This window comes from Paramormyrops kingsleyae, chromosome 18, assembly GCF_048594095.1.
Source record: "Paramormyrops kingsleyae isolate MSU_618 chromosome 18, PKINGS_0.4, whole genome shotgun sequence".
Taxonomy (NCBI): Eukaryota; Metazoa; Chordata; class Actinopteri; order Osteoglossiformes; family Mormyridae; genus Paramormyrops; species Paramormyrops kingsleyae.
Window position 1 is genome coordinate 5,283,672 of NC_132814.1, and position 16,222 is coordinate 5,299,893.

At 49.2% G+C, this 16,222-nt stretch overlaps 1 protein-coding gene across 2 annotated transcripts; it reads left to right on the top strand.

Moving 5' to 3' along the window:
• Nucleotides 1–3,705: 3,705 nt before the first annotated feature.
• On the top strand, nt 3,706–16,222 carry vtnb (vitronectin b). Of its 2 annotated transcripts, XM_072702096.1 has the most exons (9): nt 3,706–3,909; nt 4,009–4,071; nt 8,972–9,091; nt 9,183–9,359; nt 10,175–10,314; nt 10,430–10,586; nt 11,882–12,034; nt 12,725–13,057; nt 15,898–16,222. In XM_072702096.1, exons 1-9 carry the CDS (start codon nt 3,903–3,905, stop codon nt 16,017–16,019), a joined length of 1,272 nt encoding a protein of 423 aa, XP_072558197.1. In that variant the 5' UTR covers nt 3,706–3,902; the 3' UTR covers nt 16,020–16,222. The 2 variants fall into 2 exon arrangements, with proteins under 2 accessions (XP_072558197.1, XP_072558196.1); XM_072702095.1 differs by lacking the exon at nt 3,706–3,909 and having other exon boundaries at nt 3,916–4,071.

Genomic DNA, 16,222 nt, shown 5'->3' on the forward strand with positions numbered 1-16,222 from the left:
TTGGAGCTTGATTTTGGTGCCTTCTGAGTTGGATCATTAATCTGCTTTGCAGAATGGGAGGGGTGTTTGCCTAGATGGTCAACAGACCACAGCTGCGCAGCTTATTGCAGAAAAATGTGCACTTTGACCCAACAAACCAACACAGAGCTTCTCAGTATCGGCTCATGGATGGCCAAAGTGCAGCACCCCAGAAGAAGGGAGCGGAAAACTCCCTGAGACCACCAATGAAAAATGTGGAGGACTTTTTGGGATCGCAAGCGTTGATCTCAAGGCTGCATGACTTCTTAAATTATGAGGTAATTGGCTGCTAGAGTTTTTTTTTTTTAGCAAAACTGCCACTCTGACCCATAAATAAAGACTGAATCACATGTGCAGGCTCCCTGAACAGACCAGGGCAAAGCATTTCCTATGAGAGAATCCAAAACCTGTCAGCTTTAGAAGCAGCAGTGGATTGTTCAGGTCCCAAAAGTAAAAATCCAGACCAAGATTTTGTTTCAACCAATCAATTGAGTACTCCGTGACTGTGACTCTTGATGCTCAACTGGTTAGTTAGTACTAACTTGGTCTGGATTTTTACTTCCTGGACCTGAACTATCCACCTCTGTTTAGAAGGAACCAAACCCAAGACACACCAGTATACCAACACCACATATTCATTAGAAGAGACCTAACCGAGATCTTCCTGTCATACATTTTGATAATAAATTAATACAATTGGGATGGGCTCTGCCTTTGAGGCTGGTTCCTCCCAAGGTTTCTTCCTTTGAGGGAGTTTTGTCCCTGTTGCCCCTAGCTTGCTCTCTGGGGGCACTAGGTAGGGTTAATGTAAAGTGTTTGAGACAAAGTGTTGTTGTGAAAATGTACTGTATAAAATAAATTGATTGATTGATTGATTTATTGAATTTTGGTCTTTTAAATGAATGATGGCAGGATGATTATGCAGTCAGGCAGGTGATTGCAATCCATCATTGGGCCCATAATAACTTCTACACGGAGATGTTGTCTCTGCAAAGACCCATAAATGTAATTCGAAATGCATTCCATGATTGACATTCCTGCACAGACTGTAGACATGTGTGTGTGTGTGTGTGTGTGTGTGTTATGTTTATATTACATTGTGGAGACCAAATCTACCCCACAATGTGATAAAAAGCTGTTATTTTGCATTGTGGGGACCATTTTTCAGATCCCTACAAAAATCTGTCACCGCAATCAAAAAACAAAAAATCTCATATTTATTTTGGTTACTTATGGTTAAGGTTAGAGCTGGTTAGGGGTTAAGGTCGTCATGTTGGGACTAGTGTTTTCCCCATAGAAATGAATGGAGAGTTCCCACAAAGATATAATTACAAACCTGCATGCGTGTGTGTGTGTGTGTGTCAGAGAGAGAGAGAGAGAGAGAGAGAGAGAGACTTCTCTGTAAAATGCTGCTTTGCATAAAATTCTGCTTTCTTTGGTGGATGAATGATAGAAATTAAAGACTGATGCAATTCAGCGTGTAAGAAAAAAGTCTTTTTACCATTTAGTAGTAGTTTTCCGTCCTTGTGAAAAACATACTGGCGATTTACAAGTCCCACATAAAATGCAAAATGCTGTTAAAGCTAAACTTTGACTCCTCTGCCCGTCCAAGATGATGTAACGTTGGGTCGATGTATCAAAATGACCCAAATGAAAGAATTGCACTGAAACTTGCGACCATGCGGTGACTCAGGCCAAGCTCTGGACACATGGCCACATCAGCGGGGTGCCGGTGCTGCTGAAATGCACGGTATCTGCCTGACATCTCAGGCATGTTTTACATGGTGTCGCATGTTTTATGCAAATGTCAGCCATGTGACTGTGACATGTACATCTGCATGGCAGTATGTCTAAAACTGTTCTACGGTTTTAATGCGAAGGTGCAAACAACAACAATGTGAGGCAATGTGTTGCTCAGTGGGTTGGGATGCCGTTCCTGTGATTGGATGGTTGCTGATTCAATCTCAAACTCGGCAGAGTGATGTCACTGTTATGCAAGGCCGATAACTTCAGATGCTACGGGGACTGTCAAACCCTTCACCGCTTTTGAGAAATTGTCTACTAAATAAATAGAATGTAAAACAAAAGCCTGCCGTGGTTGTGCTGATCATTTGAGTCTAACAGGTTAACGTGTTGGCAGCAACAGCCCACTGTGTGTGAGAGAACAGGAGGCTGTTCCTGCCTGATCAGGTGAACTTCAAACACCTGCACTGTTCTCTGAATGCATTTTCTCTGTGTAACATTCCTTCATGCCCAAATGTGGAGGTACAGGGCGATTTTTTATAACCTTTGGGGAAGATTAATGTTTAACAGAAGATAATTTTTATGCATACATATGAGAACTAACAAACTTATGATGACAGCTTATTTCATATAAAAATGTTATATATGGACCTGCTAATCCCTGTCACTGGCCTCATAATGTGAGTTATTGTTGTATGTCGCAATGCCAGCTTTACCCTCCTGAAGAAACACGCTTCTTGAAAAGGAGGAGTGCTATAAGGAAGGAGCATATGTTCCAGGAGAAACCAGTAAAATTTATCAGCTGGTTTCAACTGGTATTAAAGTGTTCAAATTACTCACGCACTGTTTCTGAGTCAAAGTAGTATGGACTCTACTAGCCACAGGATGTGAACCGACAACTTTCTGATCACAGACCCAGGGTCCTAACCCACAGAGCCATGGAACATCTCCAGGGGGGGAAAAAACGTTTTGTCACAATGAAATGGGGGAACAATCTAAATGCAACCTTTGGGTTAACTGAAGGGGATTTATTATAAACCAAAATACAGATGAAACAAAATAAAGGACCATGAGGGGTCAAAAATAGGGGTCTGGGATCGACATCAAGCACTCTCATTACTTACACCGACAACAATGATGAATCAGCCAAGGGCCGACACATATATACAAAACTAACAAGGGACAGGTGCAAGTGATTGACATATTAGGAAGGGACAGGGTGACCAGTGACACCTGCTGGCTAAACAGGAAAATGACAGACAGATCCTGACAGGTCTCTCTTTTTATTTTGAATTTGAATGCAGCGTGAAAGTTTAACAAAAAAAATCACAAAGGCAAGAAATACAAACTGTTATGAATACCAAATAATACAAATACAAAAATAATGCAGTGGCAGCTTTTCTGCATCTGGCATCTAGCCCAAGATAATTGGGAAATTGGCTCTCTCCAAAAATCTTTGGAATCTCTTGAAAATACGATATTTATTGTGCTAGCAACCCTCAGACTTCATCTCAGGGCTGTGTCACTCGGTTGTGGTGTCCCCTCTTGGCAGTTTGGACCAGACCCAGTGTCTTCAGGCCACGACTCCCCTCACTGTAACTGTCATTATGTTGCTGTTTAGCTGATGCTATCATCCAAAGCAACTTCCATTGGACTCTTTTGCTTTGGACAGTGTGAAATGACCTTCTTTTCTTTTCTGGAACCGGAACCTTTTTCCAGAGCCAGGGGCTTTTGATGAATTCATACTGCAGGAACTCAGCCTGATTTTAGTTCCTTGGAGGCAGTCCCAGAACCCTTTTTTAGTAAATTCTCCAGACTAAGTACTTTTTGTTCAAACACAAACTACTAGGGAGGCTCTTACAGCGACAGCTTGCTGATTGGTTGACCACAAACACCGGCGTTAACTTGGAAGTTGCATGGAAGTGTAGAAAAAGAGATGTACCTCAGTTACATTCAGCGCATCAATTAATACATTTTTTTACTTGCATCTCCATATTTTTGCATCAGAAATATCCACTGATAGCCAATATATTTTTATCTAATATTGGATAAAACAAATCCTATTTTTTACAGACAAAGCTGCACTTTGGTCAGTTTAATGATTACTTTCCTGAAATGTGGGAATCAGCCTACAGCAAACAATGGGAGGTTAGTGACTTTGGGAGCGATCGATTGACAGGGCAGACGATCTTATTCCCATTCCCGTCGCCCTGAGAGCCCAGTTCATGCTTATGTTCGCCTGGACAGGAGGCATGAAACCGGCACTGATCTTCCTGACCGCGGTGCTGGCCGTTGTTCAAGCCGCAGAAGGTAGGACAGCTCTGATTGGCCAGCTGGGGCATTTGGCTGCCTGTGGACCTTCTGATACAATGTTACTTGCTGCTAAACTATGTTATTTGCTGGTCTATCTTTACTAATGGGCTACTGTATTGTTATTCCTAATAAATTGCTCAATTTATTGGAATTACTTGCTACAATCAGGGCCGTAAGCAGGGTTTGGAAAAATAGTGAAAAATAGAGGTCCGGGACCCAGGGATGGGGGGTGGGTCTCGACAATCACATTAATGATACCATCCCATTAATAAGCTGTTTATTTTGTATTAATTATCTATGTGAAACATTAGCCTAATTTTCTATTCATATGAATATTTAGCTTCAAATTTTATTTTTAGTTCTTAAAAAATTACTGAGGTCCGGACCTCAGTGGCCTCATAGCTGACTACAGCCCTGGTTACAACTCGTTGCTAAGCTGTTAATAACAGACATGATTCGAAACTGGTTGTTTTTTCATTAGTTTGTAGCGATTGATAGTGGCCCATGTGCAGGTCCTGTCAGCGTAGGCCCCGCTAGAGATTTTGGGCCCCAAGAAAGCATTGTTGTGACCAGGTGAGCGACTGGAGAGCGAGCGAGCGAGCGAGCCGGGAAGCAGGCAAAGCAAGCCGAAAATGCAGGCAAACGGGGTTTATTCCAGAAGACAGGACCGGGGAAAGCACATCAACAAACATCAATGACAGATCTGGGGAAGACTGACTCAGACGCGGACTAAATGCAGAAGACAAGCCGACATAACAAGGAACAGCTGGGCACGATCGGGAAAGCACACGTGGATAATGAGGGGGCGTGGCACACATCAGGAGCGGACGGAGCAGGGCGTGACAGAACCCCCCCCCAAAGGCGCGCACTCCGGGCGCGCCAGAGAGGAGGCGACGGACGAGACGAGACCGGGGAACAGGACCTGAAAGACAAAACCAAAAACCATCAACGAAGAACAGGGAACAAGACCGAAACACAGAACAAGAACAAGGAAGAAACGAAAGACAGGACCCGACAAAGAACAGGAAACGCGGACAGGCAGACAGAGACAGGAGACACAGAGGGGACAGAAAACGGAGGAACAACAGGGCGAGGAGTGAACACAGGAGACACCGAGGGACGAGGAGCAAAGACAGGCGGGACAAAGGGACCAGAAGGGAACGGAGGAGACACAGAGGGACGAGGAGCAGAAACAGGCGGGACGGAAGGAAAGGGAGGAGGAAGCAGGGGAGCCCAAGGGAACCCAGGCGGGCGAGGGAAGGCAGCCGCAGGGGCCGCAGGCGGAAGGGAGGCCGGAGCAGGAGGGGACCACACAGGGGACAAGGAGACAGACGGAGGGACCGACAAAGGAAACGAGGAGGGAGCAGGAGGGAACCCCGGCGCAGGCAGGCAGAAGGGGGAAGCCGCAACAGGCGGAGGCGCAGCCGGAGCCAGGGAAGGCGCCGTCCGACGCCCAGCCGAAGCGGGGGGGCCCGGAGGCAGCCGACGAGGCGCCGACGGAGGGACCGCAGGCGGGCGACGAGGCACCGGAGGGGGACCCGGAGGCGACAGCCGAGCCGGAGCCGTAGGACCCGCAGGCAGCCACCGAGCCACGGCCAGGGGGCGCAAGGGCGAGCCAGGGGGCAGGGAGGGCGGGACCCGGACCCGACGTTTGTGTCCCCTCCCTTTGCTGGACACAGACAGGCGGGCCTGCCGGGCTTCTCCTCTCAGGGGCACCGGTGTAGGAGACCGGTGCCCGCCTGGGTCGGGGGAACCCAGCAATCGGATCCCCGAGGGATCCCACTCAAGGTCCCCCATGGGGACAGGAGTCAGAGCCTCAGGCGGGACCCCGGGCGTGGCCGTTGCAGCCGGCGGAGCCGCAGGCGAGCAGGACTGGACAGGCAAGCAGGGCTGGACAGGCAAGCAGGGCTGGACCGGCGAGCTGCCAACAGGGGCTGCCGTGGGCAGAGCAGCGGCAGCAGCCGGCGATGCAGCCGGAGGCAAGACAGGCGAGACGGGCAGGTCAGGCGAGACGGGCAGGTCAGGCGAGACGGGCAGGTCAGGTGCCGGCAGGACAGGCGAGACAGGCAGGTCGAGAGCCGGCAGGACAGGCAGTTCAGGTGCCGGCAGGACAGGCAAGACGGGCAGGACCGGCGAGCAGGGCTGGCCGGACAGGACAGGCGAGACGGGCAGGACCGGCGAGCAGGGCTGGCCGGACAGGACAGGCGAGACGGGCAGGATCGGCGAGCAGGGCTGGCCGGACAGGACAGGCGAGACGGGCAGGACCGGCGAGCAGGGCTGGCCGGACTGGACGGGCAGGTCAGGCGAGACTGGCTTGGGCATGCGGCCAGCAGGGGGCGCCTCTGCGGGCACCTCGGGCGTGCGGCCAGCAGGGGGCGCCTCTGCGGGCACCTCGGGCGTGCGGCCAGCAGGGGGCGCCTCTGCGGGCACCTCGGGCGTGCGGCCAGCAGGGGGCGCCTCTGCGGGCACCTCGGGCGTGCGGCCAGCAGGGGGCGCCTCAGTCACTGGGCCAGTGGGGGCCGCCTCAGTAGCTGCAGGGACTGCAGGCAGGATGAGTGGGTCAGGCTGGACCAGCGGTGCTGTGGCAGCCGCAGGAATTGCCGCGAGCAGAGCGGCGGCGGCAGCAGGCGGTGCCGCGGGCAGAGCGGCGACGGCAGCAGGCGGTGCCGCGGGCAGAGCGGCGACGGCAGGCAGCGCGGCCAGAGCCGAGGGCGTGGCTGGCGTGCTGACAGAAGAGCCGAGCTGGACGGGCAGGACGGACGAGTCGGGCTGGACGGGCAGGACGGAAGAGCCGGGCTGGACGGGCAGGACGGAAGAGCCGGGCTGGACGGGCAGAGCGGCCTCTTCTGGTGAGTGGCCCTCAGCAGCAGGGGGCGCTGCGGCCGTAGCGGTGTCCTCGAGCGGACGGCTAGCAGCCGCAGGGGGCGCTTCAGCAGACACCTGGGGCGTGAGTCCAGCAGAGGGCGCCCCGGCAGGCACCTTGGGCTGAGCGGCAACTAGAGCTGCAGGCGTGGCCCCAGACAGAGCAGCCAGAGCCGCGGGCGTGGCCGCAGGCGAGGCCGCCAGAGCCGCAGGCGTGGCCGCAGGCGGGGCCGCCAGCACTGCGGGCATGTGACCAGCAGGGGGCGCCTCGGCGGGCGCTGCAGTCACTTGGCCAGCAGGGGGCGCCGCCATCACGCGGCCAGCAGGGGGCACCACGTCAGGCGCTGCAGTCTCTAGGCCAGCAGGGGGCGCCGCAGCAGGCGCCGCCAGCACGCGGCCAGCAGGGGCCACCGCGGCGGGCGCCGCAGCCAGAGTGGTGGCAGCTGCAGCAGGCGGGTCAGGCAGGACAGGCAGGACAGTCTGGACAGGCTGGACAGGCTGGACAGGCGGTACTGCAGGCAGATCGGCGGCGGCAGCAGACAGCGCAGCCGCGGGCAGATCGGCGGCGGCAGCAGGCAGCGCAGCCGCGGGCAGATCGGCGGCGGCAGCAGCAGCGGGCGTTGCCGCGGGCAGATCGGCGGCGGCAGCAGCAGCGGGCGTTGCCGCGGGCAGATCGGCAGCGGGCGTTGCCGCAGGCAGATCGGCGGCGGCAGCAGCAGCGGACGTTGCCGCGGGCAGAGCGGCGGCGGCAGCAGGCAGGTCCGGATCGGACTGGTCCGGAGCAGGTAGGAGGGGTGCTGAGCGCGTATGCGGCGTCCCTTTAAGGGATCTAGGGACCCGAAGGATAGCGTCCCTAACAGCGCGTATGCCGCCGTGCCCCAGACGCTCCGGCCGGTAAAAATACGCCTCCAGCGGAGGTGGCTTCTCCGCGGGGAAGCTGGCAAGGCGGGCAGAGGCGGTGTCATCCCAGGCGGGCGGTGAGCTGTCATGCTCCCTGGGTAGCTCCCAGGCGGGGAGTAAGGAGCAAGCCCCCAATAAGAGCGTCGGGGCGGCTGCTTCTCCTTTCCCCTTCCGCTTCTTTTTCTTCTTGCGGCTGGGGCATGACGATGGAGGCGGGGTAACCTCGGAGAGGGCGAGCGTTGCCGCGGGCGGATCGGCGGCAGCTTCAGCAGGTGGGGCCGCGGGCCTTGCGGCGTCAGCAACCGCGGTTGTTGCAGGGAGCGTGAGCGGCTGGAGCCGCTTCTCTGTTACCCCCTCGACGAGCCGCCGGAGGTTCTCCCGAACCTCCGCCATGACAGGCGCTGCTGTGAGCGGCGTGACCTCCTGGAGGAGGGTCCCGCTCGTGCTGGCTAACACCAGCAGTCCGGAGTCCTCCCGGACCTCCGGCTGGTGGAGCCAGTAGAGCACCTCGTGGAGCAGGTCGACGCGTTGATCGTCGACCTGCGGAGGTGCGTTGTGGAGATCTGTCATTCTGTTGTGACCAGGTGAGCGACTGGAGAGCGAGCGAGCGAGCGAGCCGGGAAGCAGGCAAAGCAAGCCGAAAATGCAGGCAAACGGGGTTTATTCCAGAAGACAGGACCGGGGAAAGCACATCAACAAACATCAATGACAGATCTGGGGAAGACTGACTCAGACGCGGACTAAATGCAGAAGACAAGCCGACATAACAAGGAACAGCTGGGCACGATCGGGAAAGCACACGTGGATAATGAGGGGGCGTGGCACACATCAGGAGCGGACGGAGCAGGGCGTGACAAGCATATCATATTGGACCCCCAACCCAGACCAAACCAATTATGTTCCAAATTTTTTAGGGCCCCTTGGAATCATCCTAACTTCCCCTCTTTATTGCACCTCTGGTTGTCTTGCCTAGGAGGTTGGGATACATTCTTATGAACAGTATACCAAATGTACACACTGTTGTTAATATTAACGAGAATAATTAGTGATAACCTAACACCCCTTTGGGGCATGTGAGTTCTCGGGGCAGAGCACGTGGGGTGATCGTGAGGTCTTTGGCCCCTTCCATCCTCAGAGTCCTGTGTGGGCCGCTGCGACAAAGGCTTTGACGCAACCATAAAGTGCCAATGCGACAGCCTCTGCAAGTTCTACAGCAGCTGCTGCACAGATTACGAGGAGACGTGCCGCGGGAAGTGTAAGCCCTGCGGACGCCGTGCCGTGCCGCCTGTCCGCTCGCTTCCCTGTGCCTGAGGACAGAATTACCCCAACAGAGCTCCTCTGCACAGCCAGGGGTGATACCTTTGCGGGCCCTGATGAGGAGAGCGACGAGCAGAATGTGACCGTCACCGAGGAGCCGGCCATCACTCCCCCCGGTGAGCCGGACCCGGATGCTGCCACCTGCAGTGGTCGACCATTTGACGCCTTCATGCAGCTCAAGAATGGATCCATCTATGCATTCAGGGGTGAGTGCAGGCAAGCTCACTGACCTACTAGTGTTGGCCAAATGAAGCTTCATGAGCCAATCGCTGTATTTTCTTACACCACTAGATGGTGCTCTCTATTCAAAAAGGCTTCAATTCATGCCCCAAAGCAAACCAACTGTGCCATCTAGTGGGGTCAAAAAATAGAGAAAATGGTTCATAAAGCTTCATTTGACCATCATTACTACATATTGTGGAACTATAATTTGTGCAGAATGTATAAATTAACAGGCAGACAGATGCTGATTTGCAGTGAGGAACTGCAATCTGCAAGGTTGATGTGGAAAAAAATAGGCACTATAAGTGATTATCAAAGACATTCGGCTCCCATGCCATCAACTCTTCCATTGGCTACGCTTAGGTAGCCTCCTCCGGAGCCTTATGGCCGGGACCGAGAGGCTGAGAAGAAGCTTAAACCTCCAAGCCATTAGGATCACCACCAAATAAACAGTAAAACAAGCTACAACTGCAACCTGCACTTTAAATATTTTCTCAAATAGCATTTAATATCTTTTTTATCTTTCTTCTTAAATACTTATTTTGCTAACTCACATGATTTTTATTTTTGTTATCCTCTGCCTTGTTTGCTGCACAGTCTGGAATAGCTGCAATTTCATTTCACTGCTGACATACCACTGCGTTCATGCATATGACAAATAGGCATCTTGAATCCTGAATCTTGACTTTGACTGGAATCCTAACCAGAGTCTTGGTGAAATATGGAACTTGATGGATCAAAACAAGCTAAATACTTGTGGGAGAGATGAAGTCTCTTACTGTGCCTTGCCTTTCTCCAGGGGAGTACTTCTTTGAGCTGGATGACAAGGCAGTAATGCCCGGGTACCCCAAGCTCATCAAGGATGTGTGGGGCATCGAAGGCCCCATAAATGCTGCTTTCACCCGCATCAACTGTCAGGGGAAAACCTACATTTTCAAGGTTTGGTCTCTTAAAACCTGAATGGTTTGGGGTCGAATCTGTGTTTGTAGTGAATGTAACAAATGCTGTGAGTGAATTTTCACACGCTCCCTAACTCTCACCCACCCAAACCCAGGGCAACAAGTACTGGCGGTTTGATGGCGATGTCCTGGATGAGGATTACCCCCGGGACATCTCTGTTGGATTCAGTAACATCCCTGATGATGTAGATGCCGCTTTTGCAGTTCCGTCACCAGGGTATCGTCGCAAAGAGAAGGTCTACTTCTTCAAGGGTACTGCACACCTATGTCATGTCTGCATGACAGCTAGGGCAAGATGAACCAAGAGAAGTGATTTGTGTGTCCAGTCCAATGAATGAATGTAAACACAGTAAGCTCTGTCATAATCAGAAAGGAGCCGTTTAGATATGGCAAGAGCAGTGATTTACGTACAGTACCCGTCAAAAGTTTGGACACATCCATAGAAAGGTTTTTACTATTTGTACTATTATCTGCATTGTAGAATATATATATATATATATATTAGTGCTGTCAAATGATTCAAATTTTTTATTAGATTAATCACAGGGTTGCTGTGGATTAATTTCGATTAATCACTATTAAATATCATTCATTTTTAATCTATATTAATCACATTTCATTTTGCATGAGCGAACAGACTATGCACTTAACATGTCTATTGAACATCTTGAACACGAGTCGGATGCATTCCATCTGCCACAGAAGTGCAATACCATGGACCCATATCAAAAAGCAAGATTTTTTGCTTAGCTGGACAACTTGTCGGATTTAAGGTACCTCAGTTTAAATGGTCTTTATCTTCGTTCACTTACAATTAGCACGAACTACCGTAAATCCAACAAATAATCCGACTAATCATGAAATCCAATTCTAGCCCGGTTAATTGCCATTGTTAACAAAATCAGTTGATAACACATTACGTGCCGTGCTTTACGTATAAAACTCCGTAGCAGCATGTTCACAGATAAGTAGGACGGTATAGTGTGTGCAACAGATTTAATGAGCCACAAATGAGAAGTAGTGCTTAAACAGTATAAAACTACAACTTCCCCTTCTGTTGATAAAGGGCGCAGCCATCTTGGATTCTGAACTCGGGATCCTCTGTACTAATATATATATATATAGATTATAGAGTGATCCTGCCTTGGGCCCTTGACCAAGGCTCTTGCCCCAGTTGCTCCAGGAACTGTCTGACCCTACTGTCTCCTCTACACCAGTTTCGTGAGGTGGCCTCCTGGGATGCTTTTCCAGCTGTTCTGAAGGAGGGCCCAGATATGCTGAGCTCTCATTGGCCTCTTTTCCTTCAGTCTGTGGTCAAACTCCTCCAAAACCATTTCTACTGTGTTTAGGTCAGGTGGCCAGGTCATGTGAAATGACTCACTTTGTAGGCGTCTTGGCGTGTCCAAAGTTTTGACTGGTACTATAGTACAACCTCATACCTTATCTGTCCTCAAGCATTAGCCAGTTCTCATTTTTTAACTGAAAGAGGAATTATAGTTACTGCCACACGTGTTTCAACATAATGTCTGATGCAATGGCGCTCACAGGTGACCAATACTATCAATACGAGTTCAAGAACCAGCCATCCCACAAGGAGTGTGCGGAGATGACCAAGGCCGCCCCATCTGTTCTCTTCACCAACTTCGCCGACCAGTACTGTGACAAGTGGGAGGAGCTGCTCAGCATGCTGTTCCAAGGCTGTAAGGGCCCTGCATGTGTGAATGTGTGGGATAAGACGGTGAAGTCGCTGTACTAGTGATCAGAAGATTGCCGGTTTAAGCCCCAGCCTTGGCAGAGCAGTCATATATCCGTGGGGCTTTTAATGATTCCCTTCACCCCCAGCTCCTGGGGTGCCGGACATTGGCTTACCCTGCACTGGAATCTCCAAACTATGGAGAGCAAGATATGGTAGTCGAGGAAAAGAATTCCAGTGTACTTGTGCAAATGACAAATAAAGGATTTATAATTTAAAAGGAAGCTATAGAAGGAGCTGTGCTACCACAACAGCCACAGGGCTTATCTCAATATCAAGAACACAAAGACCATACTTGTAGTCTTGGGAAGACCGGTCTTGTTAACTTGCCTTCCAAGAATTAACTTGGGGCGCAAGGAATCATGGGATTGGTCTCGTTCTGCGAGGATGCAACCGATGCATCCTTGATGTTTAGAGCAGAGCAAGAACGACATCCACGGATTTTTACCATCCTCTGTACTTGTGTTATTAGTATTGGAACTGGTCTTCGACAGTTGAAGATGACGTAAAATGGGTACACAAGAACACAAGTACGGTCAAGTATACATATTGAGATTCAGTCACTGTATCTGAGGACAGGATTAAGCTTTAACCTATGACCTTTGACCCATGCTATGGTGTTCTGTTATACACCCAGTCCAAGGACATCAGCTTGGCCCCCGTCCAATCAATCAGGACTGGGTGGGCATCCAGAGCCCTGTGGATGCTGTGATGATGGGGCGATTCTACCTAAGTGCTGCCCCCACCCAAGAGCTCTCGGCGACCTCCGTTGAAGCCCCAACTTTGGCCAAGGGACGGTTCACCAGGAGCAGCCGACGGGGGAGAAAGAAAGGCAAGAAGGGCCGGAGACAGCGCCTCCCAGTGCAGGACTATGATTATTTCGATTACAGATATGGGATGTGGGACACAGATGACCTCGAGGTCGAGCAGACGCGCCAACCAGTGCAGAACGTCTACTTCTTCAAGGAAGGTAAAAACCGAAAATGTCGACCCAATATCAGACCAATGCAGGGGAGACGCCTCCACACATTAAGGCTTAGCCTGAAACAGGGTCCAACAACTCCCGGGGAGCGGGTTCACACTCGTAACTTTACCTGGCTATGTGACTGATCGGGGGGGTTTAAACCCATTGTTTTATGACATGTCTATATGCACACACTCACAATCATACACTATTGGTAATTTAGAGACACCAATTAGCCTAACTGCTTGCCTTGGCAATGCAGGATAAAACTCATGTGACACAGGGAGGACATGCAAAAACCTCTGTCACACACACACACACACACACACACACAGTCGTGTAAACATATCTTTGTGGGCTCATTCATTTATATGGGAAAATTTTTTATAAAATTCACGGATTTTTATAAAATAGAGTTTTCTCATATGGGGACCAGGAAACTGGCTATGGGCTGATATTTGTGCCACAAGAAACTGAATATGAATAGTGTATTTCTGAATCTGCAGTAGTTGCATTAAAAAACTGAATCTGAATTTATTAGTTTAAATCTGAACTCCAATAACTTAAAACTGCATTTATCCTACCTGGAAAATTTTCAGTTCACAAATTCAATTTCAATTTATTGAGACGCACATCCGGGTCCTTGAGGAAAAGTAATCGACCGCAGATTCACAACGCAACTCATTTCCAGGTTTACGACAGTTCTGCGGGTCTGCATTACCTTATGACATGTATGAGAATAAGCTTTATATACACAAGCGATAGCATAAACATTAACCATTGGTCTGGTTAGTATGGTAGTATATGTGGTCAAATGAACGATTTCTGGCACTGCTAGTTTATGTTAATATGGTAGACTAACGCAAAACTAGCTAGGGATATGAATTTTACTTCTAGTTTAGTTTAAGTTATGGCTCACCTGTTCATCTCATGTGGCTTTCTAGCAGTATTTGTGCTAAATATCTTTTAAAATATTCATCTCGCCGATATGAGGCGGAAGTCAGTATTAATTTCTAATATGCGAGTATGGAATATTATTTAGCACTTCATAATGTAGAGAGAATGTAATCATTAGGACTCTATAAGAAGCTGATGTAAACTGTGCAGAGAGTGACTTTGTAACCTTCAGAGAATGCAGACCAATCACTGCTGTGCACAATGTGGGGAAAAACAAGTATGAATTAGCACCTTGTGTTGGCTTAGAAGTTTCTGTATCTGTTAGCTATTTTGTTAGCCTTTGATGTATGAATATGTACTTTATAAGTGCTGCAGCTCATCACTATGTTGAAGGACAAATATATTATTAACCATCTAGCCAGACAATGTGCAACAAGCTGAAGTTGCCATGGTTTGCTACTGAAGGAAGGGATTCGCCTGAGTTCATCAAAAGTTCACGGCTGGGTATTTAAAAAAAAAACAGCTAAAGATGGTCACGCCACCAGTATGTTCAGCCGAGGGACCAAACAGTAAGAGATGATTGACAAACTTATTACCTAGGGGTGTGGATCAAAGGAGAAAACAACGATGGTGAATGGTCGAAGAAATGATGATGCTTAAGTGACGAGATATTGTTACACGATAAGAAAATGTATAAAAAGTAGTGTAAAACAGTATTGGACACACTTCTGCAGGGTGTCCAGCCTTGGCTGTAACCTCACTGTTACAATAAGGGTTGGATCTGAAGATCTACACAAGCGGCTCCTGGCATGGAAAAAAAACACAACATGCGAGTGCATCGATACACGTACCCCTGTATGGATCTAAATGTAAAGTTATAAAGCGGGTTTGAAGTGTTATGCTTCTGGTCTGTCTACAGCGGTCTGTCTACTGTGCTAATAACCAGGAGCATCAGTTGAACTGGCGTTTAATATGGTGATCTGTATAAGCAGTGCTCAAAGTGGAGAAATTAAAGCGCTACTGTATTGACCGTGAGATCTGTGGTGATCCCCGGCACACGCTTCCACTTTACCCGACCTGCAGAACTGTCGTGAACGTGGAAATGAGTCGCGTTGTGAACCTGTGGTCGATTACTTTTCCTCAAGGACCCGGATGTGCGTCTCAATAAATTGAAATTGAATTTGCGGACTGAAAATTTTCTAGTTAGGATAAATGCAGTTTCAAGTTAATGTAATTCAGATTCAAACTAATAAATTCAGATTCAGTTTTTTAATGCAACATCTGCAGATTCAAATATACACTATTCATATTCAAGTTTCTAGTGGCATAAATATCAGCCCATAACTGGTCCCCATAAAGTAAAAATAACGGATATTCATCATGTTGTGGGGACATTTGGTTCCCACAAGGTAAAGTATACCTGGACCACACACACACACACACAGCAGAGATGGGATTCAAACCCCCAACCCCTGCGGTTTGAGACAAAGTCCTCCCTATATTTCAGGGATTCTATAGGGTTTCTGAACATGCTGGGCAACACCTTTGGCAAAATGGTGTCTCTAAATCACCCACTATGTGTGTGTATCTTATAATTTAGGGGATCCCGGCCTCTACTCTAGTGTTTCTCAACTCAGTCCTGGGGACCCTCAGACGGTCCACATTTTTGCTCCTTCCCAGCTTCCTACCAGGACTGTCTGAGGATCCCCGAGGACTGGTTTGGGAAACACTGGCCTACCTCATGGACTGCCATCCAGTTCAGGGGAAATCCCTTCCTTGTGCTGCCTGTACTGGATGGTTATGTAAGATGGACAGATAATAATAAAAACAATTTATCACCAAACCATATTTATCACACTCCATTCTGTGTCTGTTTGGAAACGTATCACTTATCACAGCTTGTTTATTCATTATTTTTCTCAACTTTCTCTTGATGTTGTTGTTTTCAGATAAATATTACAGAGTGAATTTGCACACCAAAAGAGTGGACTATGCGAACCCTCGCTACCCACGATCCATTGCTAAATACTGGCTGGGCTGCAAGGAAAATTCTCAGGCAGAGAAGAAATAAGAACTTTACCCTGGAATAAATTACTTAATCGCACCACAGAATAAGACAAGTCTAACTCAAATTGCTATTTCATATCAGTTAGTGTAGAAAATGAGTATATGATAATGAAATGAGCATGTATGAGTATATTTTCCGTCTTCAAACTGTGTCCACCCTTAACATATTTCTCAACATCATTACGTGACATGATTAAATGTAAATAA

Coding starts and splice junctions, on each gene's coding strand:
- vtnb (XM_072702095.1), top strand. CDS start 3,987: ATGCTTATGTTCGCCTGGACAGGAGGCATGAAACCGGCACTGATCTTC. Junction 10,315..10,429: donor GGAAAACCTACATTTTCAAG/GTTTGGTCTCTT, acceptor ACCCAAACCCAG/GGCAACAAGTACTGGCGGTT. Junction 10,587..11,881: donor GAAGGTCTACTTCTTCAAGG/GTACTGCACACC, acceptor TGGCGCTCACAG/GTGACCAATACTATCAATAC.